General features: G+C 47.3%; 1 protein-coding gene across 1 annotated transcript in view; it reads right to left on the bottom strand.

The window, feature by feature from the left end:
- PLCE1 (phospholipase C epsilon 1) overlaps positions 1-15,555 on the bottom strand; it is a 340,613-nt gene that overhangs the window by 30,146 nt on the left and 294,912 nt on the right. Inside the window, 4 exon segments of the mRNA XM_030568608.1 lie at positions 1,011-1,174; positions 2,647-2,940; positions 3,929-4,060; positions 13,586-13,703. Coding sequence (XP_030424468.1) covers positions 1,011-1,174; positions 2,647-2,940; positions 3,929-4,060; positions 13,586-13,703 — 708 coding nt within the window.

Raw genomic sequence — 15,555 nt, 5'->3', positions numbered from 1 at the left:
CACCCCTGGGGATGGTGTCCCTAGCCTCTGTTTGCCAGAAGCTGGGAATGGGAAACGGAATGGATCACTTGATGATTACCTGTTCTGTTCATTCCCTCTGGGGCACTGGTCACTGTCAGAAGATAGGATACTGGGCTATATGGACCTTTGGTCTGACCCAATATGGCCATTCTCATATTATTATTATAGAATATATAGCGGGATGGTCACCCCGCTCTGACCCTGAAGGGGTTAACGCAGCCCTGGAGAGGGCTGTGGCTGGAGAAAACCTGGGCAGATTGGGAAAGCAGGCACAGCTGTAGCCAGTGCAATCAGGGCCCAGCTGGCCCTTATAAGAGGGTGGTGGGCCAGAAGGACTAAGACATTCTCTCTCCAGCTGTCAGAGAGAGAAGGACCTGGATGCCTGGGAAGCTGAGGAGGGTACCTAGGGTGGAGCAGTGCCGGGGAAGGGCAGAGAGAGCTGAGGAGCTCAAGCCTAGCAAAGCCCTAGGCTGCAGGCTGAGTTAAGTTCCCACAGAAGGGTACTAGGGCTGCAGAGGGGCAGCCCAGGAATAGGCAGAGGCATCTGGTCCAACCTCCCTTGCCGATGATGAGTTTTTTTACAGACTGCCATCTGCCCGAGTGAGCGGGAGCTAAATGGAGACTGGCAGCAGCCACTGAGGCAAGGTGGGAATAGGAAGTTGGGGGTTACCCTGGGAGGGCAGATCCACAGTGAAGGGGTACTGCGGTGGGCAGAATCCTCATATAGAGGGGCACCGTGAGGGACGCAGGGGTCAGCGGCAGGTGAGACACTGGCCTGCAGAGGGTGCTCCAGGCTGGAAGAGCTAATTCCCAGGACAACCAGCAGGAGGTGCTGCACCGGTGAGTCGTCGCCCCGTCACATAATATAAAAGTGCGATTGTAAAGTGATGGGATCCTTTTAGGACTGAAGTTACACGACATGCAGTTTGAATATTTAGCTTTTAATATTAATATTTTTAATATTTAGCATTCCCTTAAAATGTACTTACTGTTAAAGAATATATAGCTGGCTCTATATTATACAGATCTCGGTCTAATGGAGAAAATTGCTGGTACATTGGACAGTTCTTGTCCCACAGAACAGGGGGTTTCAAAACACACCCACAGCCACCATTCGCCTCAAACATCGCTGCATTAAGATGCAGAGGGAGATCTGCAAAAGTAAAGCAGTCACAACTGAAAAATAGTGAAGTTTCAAAAGAAAGACAGCAAAATGTGGGTTTTCAAAAAAATTACTGTTAAAATTGAACTGACAGTATAAAACTAATATTAAATTTCAGGGGACAGCTTTAACTTACATATCCAAATTGCTCAAATAGTTTATACTTTAAAAAATAAGGATTTTCTAGTTTTACCCATTTTCTAGTTTTTGTTCCAATTAGGTCTTGGCCACACCCATGAACAATACCTAGCAAGTTTCCTGAGATTTGCCCCAAAATCTAGGATGAAAAAATGGATTATGTAATTTGAAGACAGCTGAATGGAGCAACTTTCTATGAAAACCCAAAAGATAAGGGAGCATAAATAGGGAGAGAATATGGCCCAAAGATGGTAACCATCACTGCATTAGCACCCAGACTTCGTTCCAGAGGAGTCACTTCTAGGATAAGGGAATTCAGTGCCTTTGTATTCTTAAAGAGTTATCATAAATGATGCAAAGAGTCCTGTGGCACCTTATAGACTAACAGACGTATTGGAGCATGAGCTTTCGTGGGTGAATACCCACTTCATCGGATGCATCCGACGAAGTGAGTATTCACCCACGAAAGCTCATGCTCCAATATGTCTGTTAGTCTATAAGGTGCCACAGGACTCTTTGCTGCTTTTACAGATCCAGACTAACATGGCCACCCCTCTGATACTTGACATCATAAATGATGCTATGGCTACGACAGTGGAAAAGTGATGGATTCCAGCCAATTATGGTGTCTGTGGGTGCAGTGCTCTAGGCACTTCCATGTCATCAGTGAGGCAAAACACCTACCATATTAGGCACAGATTGCTTTTAGCCTTAACATAGTTGCACAAGGGACTAATGCCAGGTAAAGCCCCCCAACACATCTCAAATGGCCACATGGAGTTTTACTCAAATCATTTGTCTCCCTTCTGGGTACAGTGCAAGGTGTGATGTTCTCTGTGGCAAGCAAGTGGGTGAGGAAGGTTGGTTGGCTGGGCAGGCATGTGTTGGGAAGGAAGATGCACCCTTTCAAGAGCTGACATAAATTACCTCCCTGGGAACAAGTGTCACAACTTCTCCCAAGGCTATTTCTGGAGTGGAGCCCTTATGCAACACTTTTTATGCAGGCTGTGCTAATGGAAACAATCTGGGCCCCATTCTTTATGAGTTACCACCCAGGTGTATATTCACTTGAAACTTCACATCTGCCACAATGAAGTTTACTGTATATCTTTATCTTTTTCTTTTTGTAGTTGGTTTAAATCTTTTTCAAGTACAGTATCTTTGCCAAATAACCCAACATCTGTTTAATAAATCCACAAATACAGATGATGGTAAGGTAAAGGAATATTATGGTAAATACAGTTTCATAATTAAGGAAGCACTTATTTTATAATATTTAAAATGTACATAAAAATATTTTACTAGAGGAATTATTCTACCCATACCATCAGTTTGATAGTTAACTGCCACAAGCTGTATTCCATGGAGCCAGAATATAAGGGGATGGGGGTTTGAAGAGTCAATGCGTGTGGCAGCAGGATATGTTCTCAATAGCTGACAGGTGGTATGCTCAATCAGTTTCTGAGAATACCGTCTGCACAGACGTTTGGCAGCATTCTCATTCAGTGAAGAGATATGATAACATTTAGGTGTCCTTATGATAGAACTGAGAGAAGTTGTAGAGTTGAAAGGAGGAGAACAAAGTTCTTCCCAGGTTTGCCGGGCACCCTCAAAAGGACCTGGAAAATAAACATTAATCTCAAATTATAGCTGCAGATCCTCAGACCTCAAGCATCAGTTTTTTCCTGTGAAGCATATTTATGTATTTTGGGTTGGGTAAAAATAAATGATCTCTAGAAACCACACTGTTCACATAGGTATCACGTTTCTTTCCTCATATGCAGTAAGAGCAATTAGTGAGAGACTGACTACATAATGGTTAAATACTAATTGATACTATAACTAGACATATATTAATAGATATTTCCATAAATAAATATTTGAATATCATTTCCTTGAATTAAATGAGTACATATTTAATGTAGTATTTAATGTGTGAGAATATCTTAACAATTTGAAATGAGTCTTGACTCTTAATTCATAGCTGGACACCTTTATAATATTGCTAGTACACTGCTTGGAATATGGAGATTGTTTAAATGGAAAGGGTATAAAATTTCTTTAAGACTACTATGTAACTTTCAAACTTAACTATACAGCCTGCAGTAAAAGATGGAGCGCCAAATTCTTTTCTGATTTATATCCCTTGCAGCCCCACTGAAGTTTGGACAAAGACTAAGTGCAGGATTTTTCCCAAAGACTATGGCGAAGCTTTTCAAGACATAAACAGCTAACTGCCATTTTAACTGTCATTTGCACCCGTTAAAATCTCCTCACATATCTTTTAAGATATAAACTTAATCCTAAAATACATGTTCAAGCTATAAGATACAAATATTTTAATTGTGAATCAATCATTTTCATCAGTAATTTTTAACTGACTGACTTTATACCTCCAGCAAATTAATCCTATAATAACATTCCATTACTTTACAGTTGATTCTTTATACAGAAGTTATTGTAATAGCTGCACTGTTAATGAAAAGTGATTCCAAAATTCAAGAGCAGCATGCACACAGTAAATTGTTTGATCTTTAACAACTTGATCTGGTGTATGTGTTGGACTACAGTCATTCCACGATTGGTGAAAGAAGATCCCGACTTTACCTTTTCCAGATGCTTTGGCAAGTGTTGCTGGCTCCCCAGGGCTTAGTCTGCCCGGATTGTTGCCAAAAATGGACTTCCTGCTTTTTCTTTCCTTTCCTCTGCTAGAGCCAGATGGATTTAGCGTTGACAGGCCTGTTCCCATAAAAATAAAATAAATAAGCCAAAAAACATGACCAAGAGGGCATGACATTTTCCATCATTTTCCAAGTTATTCTTTGAGGCACTAATACTAAAGTAGCACACAGGACAACTAGCATATTATTCCCAGTAACTGAGTCTAACTATATTTACAATCATCAGCACAGGAAAAAAAATCTTTGACATAACTGTTGCCTGAGATTTATTTTTGGCTGGAGAGCAGGAAGTGATTTAAGTGTCATATTACAGAACAGCCCCAATGACTCTCAAAACAAATTCTACACTGAACAGTCACAATAAACTCAGACCCAAAAACTAATGCTACTCAACACATATCCAACCAGTTTTTTTGGTAAATCAAAACATACAAGTATAGCATATCATGCTACTGACACACTATAGGCAACGACACTATGTGTTCAAATGATCCTGGCAAAAATGACTACATTTGCTGTAAGGACAATCCCAAAGAACCATAGGGTAATATACCAGTTGACCCATGAGTCTTTTCTAGGCCATGTTATATTATATTAAAACTAGTATTTATAACTCATATTTCAACCATGGAAAATATTTGTAAGTGTGCAAAATCTTTTAATCATTTAATGATTGTGACTGTTTTGAGATACTCAGATGAAAAGCACTATAATAAATATTATTATTCCATATACATATATTCAAAACAATCATTGAGGACATGATCTAAAGTTCACTGAAATCAGTGGATTCCACTTCCACTAATTTAAATTCCTTTCCATTGATTTCAGTGGGTTTTGATCAGATCTAACTGAAGTTCTTCTGGAGTTCTTCTGAGATCCGCTCAACACATAAAGCCATGTGAATGAAGAATGCTAAATGACATACTTGTAACTTACATTTTTCTTAATTTTTTATTAAGAATTGAAAAAAAAATTGCACAGAAAATGTAAATTGAAAAAAGACGGTTACTCACCTTTGTAACTGTTGTTCTTCGAGATGTGTTGCTCATATCCATTCCAGTTAGGTGCGCGCGCCGCGCGTGCACGTTCGTCGGAAGATTTTTACCCTAGCAACTCCGGTGGGCCAGCAGGTCACCCCCTAGAGTGGCGCCGGCATGGCGCCGGATATATACCCCTGCCAGCCCGCCCGCTCCTCAGTTCCTTCTTGCCAGCTACTCTGACAGTGGGGAAGGAGGGCGGGTGTGGAATGGATATGAGCAACACATCTCGAAGAACAACAGTTACAAAGGTGAGTAACCGTCTTTTCTTCTTCGAGTGATTGCTCATATCCATTCCAGTTAGATGAATCCCAAGCCTTACCTAGGCGGTGGGGTCGGAGTGAGAAGTCGCAGCGTGTAGCACTGCGGAGCCGAAGGCCGTGTCATCTCTGGACTGCTGGACCAGGGCATAATGGGAAGCGAAGGTACGAACGGAGGACCAGGTCGCTGCCCTTCAGATCTCCTGGATGGGCACGTGGGCGAGGAAAGCTGTCGATGACGCTTGAGCCCTGGTAGAGTGCGCAGTCACGTGACCCGGAGGAGTACGAGCCGAGTCATAGCAGGCTCGGATTCAGGATGTTACCCATGAGGAGATTCTTTGAGAGGAAACCGGTAACCCCTTGGCCCGTTCCGCTACTGCCACAAAGAGTTGGGGGGATTTGCAGAACGGCTTGGTTCTCTCTATACAGAAAGCAAGCGCTCGATGGACGTCCAGCGAGTGAAGCTGCTGCTCCCTGCGGGACGAGTGGGGCTTTGGGAAAAAGACAGGGAGAAAGATGTCCTGGTTGACATGAAAGGCTGAGACCACCTTGGGGAGAAAGGCTGGGTGCGGTCTCAGCTGGACCTTGTCCCTGTGGAACACCGTATAGGGGGGATCTACAGTGAGAGCCCGGACCTCCGACACCTGTCTGGCTGAGGTGATGGCCACCAGGAAGGCAGTCTTCCAGGAGAGACAGACCAGGGAGCAAGTCGCTAATGGCTCAAGCGGGGGGGACATGAGTCAGGTGAGAACTAGGTTCAGGTCCCAGGTAGGGGTAGGGTGTCGAACCTAGGGGTAGAGACGCTTCAATCCTTTAAGGAATCTCGTCACCATAGGGTGAGAGAACACCGATCGGCCATCCTCCCCTGGGTGAAAGGTGGAGATCGCCGCCAGATAAACCCAAAGAGATGATATCGCCAGGCCCTGTTCCTTAAGGGACCAGATGTAGTCCAAGATAATGGCAATAGAGACCTCAGTGGGAAGGAAACTGCGTTCCGCACACCAGCAGGCGAAGCGCTTCCATTTCGCTGAATAAGTCGCTCTGGTGGAAGGCTTCCTGCTGCCCAGGAGCACCTGCCGCACTGGGGTAGAGCAACGGAGCTCGGACTGGGTCAGCCACTCAGGAGCCACGCCGTGAGGTGCAGGGATTGCAGGTCTGGGTGACGTAGCCTGCCGTGGTCCTGGGTGATCAGGTCCAGGTGAAGGGGCAGGGGAACAGGGTCGGCTAGAGACAGGTCCAGCAACATGGAGTACCAATGTTGCCTGGGCCACGCTGGAGCTATCATGATCAAGCAGGCCCTGTCCCTGTGCACCTTCAGAAGGACCTTGTGGATGAGCGGGAACGGAGGGAATGCGTAGAACAGATGCGTTGTCCAGGGGAAAAGGAAGGCATCTGCTACCGAACCTGGTTCCCGGCCTTGAAAGGAGCAGAACATCTGGCATTTCCTGTTCCCTCGGGACGCGAAGAGGTCCATCTGAGGACATCCCCACCTCTGGAAGAGCGAAAGGGCAACGTCCGGGCGAAGGGACCACTCGTGGAAGGATCTGCTCAGATGATCCGCCAGCGTGTTCCGAACCCTGGGAAGGTAGGATGCGATGAGGTGAATGGAGTGGACTTATGCAGAAGTCTCAGAGCCTCACAGTCTCTTGACACAGGGCAGAAGACCTCGTGCCGCCCTGCTTGTTGATGTAATACATGGTCGTTGTGTTGTCGGTGAATACCGAGACACAGCGACCCTGAAGTTGAAGATGGAATGTTTGACAAGCAAGGCGGACTGCCCTCAGTTCCCGTATGTTGATGTGGAGGGCTAGTTCGTGAGTTGACCACCGATCTTGTGTCCGTAGGGTTCTGAGATGGGCCCCCCCAACCTAGATCTGAGGCGTCTGTTGTCAGGGATACCGAAGGCTGGGGCGGATGGAACGGCAGCCCCGCACATACCACAGACTGGTCCAGCCACCACCTCAGGGAACCTAATATGTCCTGGGGAACGGTAACAACCGCGTCCAGAAGGTGCTGGGCCGGACGGTACTGACTGATGAGCCAGGACTGGAGGGGCCTCATGCGAAGCCGCGCATACCGCGTGACAAACGTGCAAGCCGCCATGTGGCCCAATAGAGTTAGGCACGTGCATATGGAGGTCAAGGGTGCTGACTGCAGTCGTCGTATAATGGCTGTCAAGGTCTGGAACCTTGCTAGAGGAAGAACGGCTCTGGCCAGAGTCGAGTCCAGAAGTGCTCCGATAAACTCTATCCTGTGAGTGGGGATTAGCGTTGACTTTTCTATATTGAGGATGAGACCCAAGTTCTCGAAGAGACGGCTGACCATGCGGACATGGCTGAGGACTTGCGCCTCTGATGACCCCCAAATCAGCCAGTCGTCGAGGTACAGAAATACATGTATGCAGCTGCGACAGAGGTGGGCGATGACTACAGCCATACATTTGGTGAACACCCTCGGGGCCGTGGAGAGGCCGAACGGGAGGACCGCGAACTGACAGTGGCAGCGGTTGATCACAAACTGAAGGAACCGTCTGTGCGGCGGAAAGATGGCTATATGAAAATATGCATCTTGCATGTCGAGGGCGACATACCAGTCTCCAGGATCCAAGGACGGGATAATGGTCCCCAAGGATACCATACGGAACTTCAACTTCATGACGTATCTGTTGAATTCGCGCAGACTGAGGATAGGTCTGAGGCCTCCCTTGGTTTTGGGGATCAGAAAGTAATGGGAATAAAACCCTTGCCTCGCTGGGCCTCTGGAACCTCCTCTATGGCTCCTTTGTCGAGGAGCGTCTGCACCTCCTGAATGAGGAGTTGCTCGGGAGAGCGGTCCCTGAAGAGGGATGGAGGAGGAGGGTGGGAGGGGAGGTGCGAAACAAACTGCAGATGGTATCCAGCTTGTAATGTGCGTAAGACCCAACGGTCTGATGCCAGTTGGGACCACGCCGGGAGGAAAAACGAAAGACAGTTGGAGAATAGTGGGGATGGATCCGGGAGGGAAACTGGTGCATCGCCCTCAGGCGCACCTTCAAAATGAAGGCTTTGGGCCAGAGGGAGCCTTGGAGGAGCTCTGGTTTTGCCCCCCTTGGTTGCCCGATTGTCTACACCGGCCGTTCCTACTTCGGCATCTGGCGAAGTCCTGCCTCTGGCGAGGTTGAGAGTAGGGCCGGCGCTGCTGTTGAGGCCGGAAGGGTCTGTGCTCGGTGACTGGTGTATGCACCCCCAAAGAGCGCATGATGACCCTATTGTCTTTAAGGCTTTGCAGCCTGGGGTCGGTCTTGTCCGAAAACAGGCCCTGGCCTTCAAACGGGAGGTCCTGAATGGTGTATTGGAGCTCCGGAGGAAGACCAGAGACCTGAAGCCAGGAAAGCCTGCGCATGGTCATGCCAGAAGACAGAGTCCTGGCGGCCGAATCTGCGGCATCGAGGGATGCTTGCAGAGAAGTACGTGCCACCTTCTTGCCCTCGTCAAGGATTGCTGCAAATTCCTGAAGGGCATCTTGTGGAAGCAACTCCTTAAATTTGTCCGCTACCACCCAGGTGTTATAAGTGTAGCGGCTAAGGAGAGCTTGTTGGTTGGACACCCGAAGCTGGAGAGCGCCCGCAGAATAGACCTTTCAGCCAAGCAGGTCCATGCGCCTCGCTTCTTTAGACTTCGGTGCCGGGGCCTGTTGGCCGTGACGCTCCCTCTCGTTCACAGATTGTATGACGAGGGAGCACGGGGGTGGGTGGACATAGAGATACTCGTACCCTTTCGAGGGCACCATGTATTTGCGTTCCACGCTGCGTGCTGCGGGGGAAACTGATGCCGGCGACTGCTGGATGATAGTGGCATTGGCCTGAATGGTCCATATAAAGGGGAGGGCGACACGAGTGGGAGCATCCGCAGACAATATGCTCACCACTGGATCCTCAATTTCTGAGACCTCCTTGGCCTGCAAATTCATGTTTTGCGCCACGCGCCGGAGGAGGTCTTGATGCGCTCTGAGGTCGAGGGGAGGAGGGCTGGTGGATGTTGTTCCAGCCACTGCCTCATCCGGGGAGGATGACGAGGAGACCCCCGGCAGGAGTGGATCTGCAAGATGCTCGGTCTGGAGCAATGCTTCCGGCTCTGGAGGGAGGTCAGGGTCCCGCTGGTGAGACAATCCCTCCTCTGTAGGGGACTGGGGAGGACAAGACAGTGTGGCCTCTGGAGCCCTGTGCTCTGACATTGCTGGACGTGGGGGAACCTGTTGCTGCTCTTGGGCTTGATGGTATGCCCAGGAGGTCCAGAAGCCCCACTGCTGTGGTCCATGCTCCTGCGGAGGGGGCTCCTGGAAGAGAGCAGCAGGTCTGTCCGCGTCCATAGCTACGCACTGTCTGTGTGAGAGGAGACAGACGGCTGTCGGGATGGCCAAGGTGGAGCCGAATGGGACTGATACGGGTCCCTCTGTCTAGACGACGTCGACCTACTCAGTGCCGGGGACCGGTGCCGGGAGTCATACCGGTGCCGGGATCGAGACCGGGACTTACTACCAGCGCGGTGCCGGGAGGTCGACCAGGATGCCAAACGCCGACGATGGGAGCGGCTTCTGGAATCTCGGTGCCGGTAGCGGTGGCTCGAGCCAGAACAGTGCCGGGAGTACAGGGACCTCTGTGAAGAGGATCGGTGCCACGAATATGACCGGTACCGTCGCGGGGAGCGGTGCCAGGACTGCGAGCGGTGTCCCGACTGAGATCGTCCACGGTGCCGGGATCTTGATGGGGATCGGTGCCGACTCGGTGAACCCGGAGATGGAGCTCACAAGGTCGTAAGCTTGCCCTTTGACTGCAGAACCCGCACCGGAAGCACCGGGGGTTGGGGTAGCGTAGGTTCAGTCAAAGCAATCAGGTCCCGAGCGGAAGCAAATGTCTCTGGCGTCGAGGGAACCACTAGCTCGACCCCGGATCTTATGGGGGAGCTGTGAGGGACCGGATTCGATGGACCTCCCGGGCCCGGAGTCGATGGAATCCCTATCATCGGTGCCGCGGCAGTAGACAGTGCCGGGCGCACCGTCCGCGTCTGCTTGGCTGGAGTGGCAGACATCAAAGGCCTTGCTTCTGGCCCTGGTGCCAGGGAAGGCCGGTGCCACGGCGTCTTCCCAGTGCCGGAGCAGTCCGGTGCCGGAGCGGAGCCGGCGCTCGGCGTCGAGGCTGGAGGGTTAAGCTGCTTCCATTAAGAGGGTCTTTAAGCGCTGATCCCTCTCCTTCTTTGTTCTTGGCTTAAATGCCTTACAAATGTGGCACTTCTCAGAGATATGCGATTCCCCAAGGCACTTCAGGCAAGCATCGTGGGGATCGCTCGTTGGCATCAGCTTCTTGCAGGCCGAGCACTGTTTAAACCCTGGTGAGCAGGGCATGGGACCGGCGCTGGGCACGGGGGAGGGCTCGCGCCCAAGCCCGCTAACTATTTACAAGTACTACAACTAACAACTAATACTAAAAAGTCTAATTACAACTATAACTATATACAACCATTGGAACACGAGACAATGGAGAGCTAGGGACGTGGAGGACCGCTATGCCGCGCTCCACCGTTCCAATGACCGACACGGTGGTAAGAAGGAACTGAGGAGGAGGGGGCACGGCAGGGGTATATATCAGGCACCATGCCGGCGCCACTCTAGGGGCGACCTGCCGGCCCACTGGAGTTGCTAGGGTAAAAATCTTCCGATGAACGTGCACGCACAGCGCGCACACCTAACTGGAATGGATACGAGCAATCACTCGAAGAAGAACTTCAGATTATTTAGGAAGAAGATGGAGCAATTGATAACTTATAGCAGACTTCTGGCCTTTCAACATATATTTGGCCGGATCCTGGACCTTGATACAGCTCATTTGCACTGCCCCAGCAGCACAAAGTATCTGTAAACTAGGGTTACTTGTTACATGGTTAATTTCCAGGTGGTGTAGAGGCTGCATAGCCAGCCCTATACCACCTCTTCATCTGCTTCCCTGACATACAGGGCATGGCCAGAGCACTGATGGCCCGAATGGTCTTTTGGTGGCCATCCGTAGCCAGGAGCAAACTAGAGCAGTGCTAAAGCTGCTCTGAGTTGCCCCTGGGGCCATCCTAGTCCATGGCCAAGAACATAAAAGGTGGTACAAAATGGATGTCACCTGGACCCTAGAACTGGGCCCACTTGGTGAGTTAATTTTTTCTGGTGTGGGGTCCTTTCCACACTGGAGGATTAAATAAAGTCTCAAAAAAGGAAAACTTTTTGCAATCAAGTATTATATTTCAAGACCTTGTTGTGGAGACAGTCACTGAGGAAACAGACTAACCTGTTACCTAAATTATCTGAGGGCAAAGCAAAACACTACTGTAAGTTGAGCCCTAGCCACATGTGATGGCTCAGGAGAAAACTGCATCTGTCATCTGTCCCCCAGTGTCTACTTCAGGCACCTCTTCCAAGTGACAGGGCCTCTACCTGCTGCATTCTTCCCACAGTGGCACTCTTTGGATTGGATCAATAGGCAACAACTCTCCTTATTCCCACAGTGCTGTCATAGTTACAGGGCGTCTTGAATGCACCTCTCAAGTGACAGTTTCTCTGCCTTTCCCTCTCTCTTGGTGGAACTCCCTGGCTTTATCACACCTAGACTGGATCCCTGGGTGGCAACACCCTGATTTCAACTGTGTTAAGATGACAGACAAAGCTGTTATTGGTCCCTGCAAGGCACTTCTCTCTGGAAGCCTGTGACCACTGGCTGATTAAGGTGACTCAGCACAGCTCCTTCCAAAGAGACATACAGTTCATTCATAGAATGTTACATAGCAAACAGAGGAAAAAGTTAAAACCACAAAAGGTCTGCCTGCCTGGGTCCTGTCTACAGTTCATCGCCTCTCTCAAAGCATAAGTGAACCCAACTGCCTCCGATACATCCCACAGAACCCTGCTGCATGCTCTGCCTATCTCAGTTTCTCTCGCTGAGTCTTGCCCTTAACATCTACAAACAAATCATTCTCCCTTTCTCTCTAGGCAGGGATTTTTCAGTGGAGCATTATTCTTTTGATCTTAAACTCTGGCCTTGGCAAAACAGCAGCGTTAACATTCAGATGGCACCTAGGAAGAGCATCTTCTTCATTTAGTAGCTCTGCCATTTCCCCCTGGAAGTTGTTTATCCAAAGCTTAGCTGTGACCATGGTATTGTTTCCTGGCTTTTCCTAACAACCCTTTTTAATTCAACTCCATGTAGTAAGACAGGTAAAACGAGCAGGTAAAATGAGGTAACATTCATAATATTCATACAGACATTCTCGTTCTCCACACCATAAACAAATCAGAATAAAATGCTTTCATGAATTAGAGGAGGGTATTATAATAAGTGCCAATTGACATGGGCTTATGGAAAATATATGTTATCAAACTCATGATCTCTTTTTTTGATGAGATTACAAGTTGGGTTGATAAAGGTAACAGTGCTGCTGTAATATACTTAGACTTCTATAAGGCATTTGAGTTGGCACCACACAACATTTTGATTAAGAAACTAGATCAATACAAGTTCAACATGGCACACATTAAATGGATTAAAAACTGACTAACTGATAGGTCTCAAAATGGGATTGTAATTGGGGAATCATCATCAACTGATAATATTTCCAGTGAGGGCCCACAGGAATCAATTCTTGGCCCTATCCTGTTTAACATTTTTATCAATGAGAAGGAAGAAAACGTTTGTTTTAGGATGTATAAATAGGGAAATATCAAGTAAAAGTAGGGAGGTTATATTACCACTCTACTTGGCTTTGATGAAACCAATACTGTGGGACCCCAGGTCATCAGAGCTTACTGCTCCAAAACTATAGTTACTATCTGTTCCTTGGGAGTACAGGTTGTTGACTGGGACACTGCATCGGGCAGTTTCAAGTGTTAGCCGAATTGGCGCCGCTGTGGAAACGCACGAGCCGCCCTAATGGCACACGGACTGCCCCCACCGTCTGCGGCAGCAATTCGGCATGCTGCTTGGGGCGGCAAACACACACCCGGACTGCCGCCCCTTGCAAATTGCTGCCCCAAGCACCTGCTTGGAATGCTGGGGCTGGAGCTGGCCCTGCCAGTTTACTACAGTTTAAAGATTGGAGTGCTTTTTTTCTCCATGACAAAAGCAGCACATAGAATCATCAGTCATCATACAGAATCCATAACCACAAAAAGGCATGTTCCCCATATATTGCAGTTTGAATTCTACAGTTACAATTAGATCACTGTAATGTTCCAAATGTTTAGAAAATATAAAGCAATAAGCATACTTACCAGGGAATTTCACAGCTTGGCAATAGATGACAAGATCTGAGAGCTCTGGTGCTATCTGTCTACTTTCCTTCTTATTTTGTGGAAGATAAAATTCTTCACCCAGTTCCATGTCATAAACCTAAGTGACAATTCAAGTGATGTATATACAGAAGGTCTGAAAATGAAAGTGTTCTAGCATACCTCATATACACTCTCGACATGGTTTTCTCACATTCAGCACACATGGTTCTACAGCCTCACGTAATGGATTTATGCATGCATCTTTTTTTCTCATTCACTACCATATATTATTACAGTAGTACTCAAAATACACCTAGATAATTTTAAAAATTCAGCCCTAAATTACTTCTGACTAACAGTGGGAGTGAGAACTCAGCAGCTCATTTGCATTCAACAAGATGATATTCAGTGCAGACAAGTGCAAAGTACTACACTTAGGCAGGAAATACCAAATACACAACTACAAAATGGGGGATAAATGGCGAGCTGCTGGTGCTGCTGAAAAGGGCATGGGGGATTATACTGGATCAAAAACTGAATAGGAGTCACTGTGATGCACTTGCGAACAAGGCTAATATTCTGGGTTGTATTAACAGCAGCATCCTATGTCAGACATGGGAGGTAATTATCCGACTCTGCTCGGCACTGGTGAAGCCTAAGCTGGAGTACTGTGTTCAGTTCTGGGTGCCAGACTTCAGGAAAGATGTGGTCCAATTGGAGAGAGTTCAGAGAAGAGCAACAAAAATGACAAAGGGTTTAGAAAACCTGACCTATGAGGAAAGGTTAAAAAAATGGGCATATGTAGTCTTGAGAAAAGAAAATGGAAGAGGGACCGGATAACAGTCTTCAAATATGTTAAGGGCTGTTATAAAGAGCACTGTGATCAATTGTTCTCCATGTGCAATGAAAGTAGGCCAAGAAGAATTAATCTGTAGCAAAGATGATTTAGGTTAGATATTAGGAAAAACTTTCTAACTATAAGGGTAGTTAAGATCTGGAATAGACTTCGCGTGGAGGTTGTAGAGTCTCCATCACTGGAGGTCTTTAAGAAAAGATTAGAGAAACTATCTTAGCACTGAGGGCTGGACTTGATAATTTATCAAGATCCCTTCCAGCACTACATTTCTATGATTCTGATGATGATGTCTTAAGCCCTTGTCTTCTCAAATATGCTCATTCTCCACTCACACCCTCCATGTCATTCTCCACACTACTTTTTTTATCCTGCACTCTTGAAAGCAGGAAACCAAGCATATGGAGGGCTTGAGACTTACTACCAGATATCCCAAACAATGCAACACCTGATCTGGTCATTTATTTAAGTTACTAAATAAATAGGCATTCAGCTCGTGAAAATATGGTCACTAGTACTTTACCTTACTTGTGCCTCCATGTAGCCTCTGATTACACTTATGGATTGCAGCAGCCTTGCAATCCCTGCTCAGCATGACACAAAGAGTAACACTCACTATTCCTTTATATATTAAGGAATCACCAGTCAAGACCCTGAAGGGAGGTTTTACGCTTTATTTTCAACCCCTTTTTAAACATGTTAATCCATAGATAGGGAGCTTCACTCAGTGTAAAGCAGAGGTGTGTGATACTTTCTGTTCATAAAGACAAAATGACTTTAAAAACCAGTTTCTCATTTTACTTTTTGTAAATTTTACTAAAAGCAAATTGCAATTCTGCCAGTTAACTGAAAAAGTTGTACCACACAATATGTGCATGGTTGGGAAGAGGGGAAGGTTGATATTCAAGTTGAACTTCCAGCAATAATCTGGGTAAGTGAGATTCCCTGCGTGCATGGGAATAGCTCACATTAACTATGGCTGAATGTATGATAATCAGTAAGGACACACCTAGGGTACATCTACACTACAGGATTATTCCAATTTTACATAAACCGGTTTTGTAAAACAGATTGTATAAAGTCGAGTGCATGCGGCCACACAAAGCACAATAATTCG

Source organism: Gopherus evgoodei, chromosome 7 (assembly GCF_007399415.2).
Source record: "Gopherus evgoodei ecotype Sinaloan lineage chromosome 7, rGopEvg1_v1.p, whole genome shotgun sequence".
In the NCBI taxonomy this organism is placed as follows: domain Eukaryota; kingdom Metazoa; phylum Chordata; order Testudines; family Testudinidae; genus Gopherus; species Gopherus evgoodei.
This window is presented reverse-complemented; position numbering and strand designations above follow the sequence as displayed.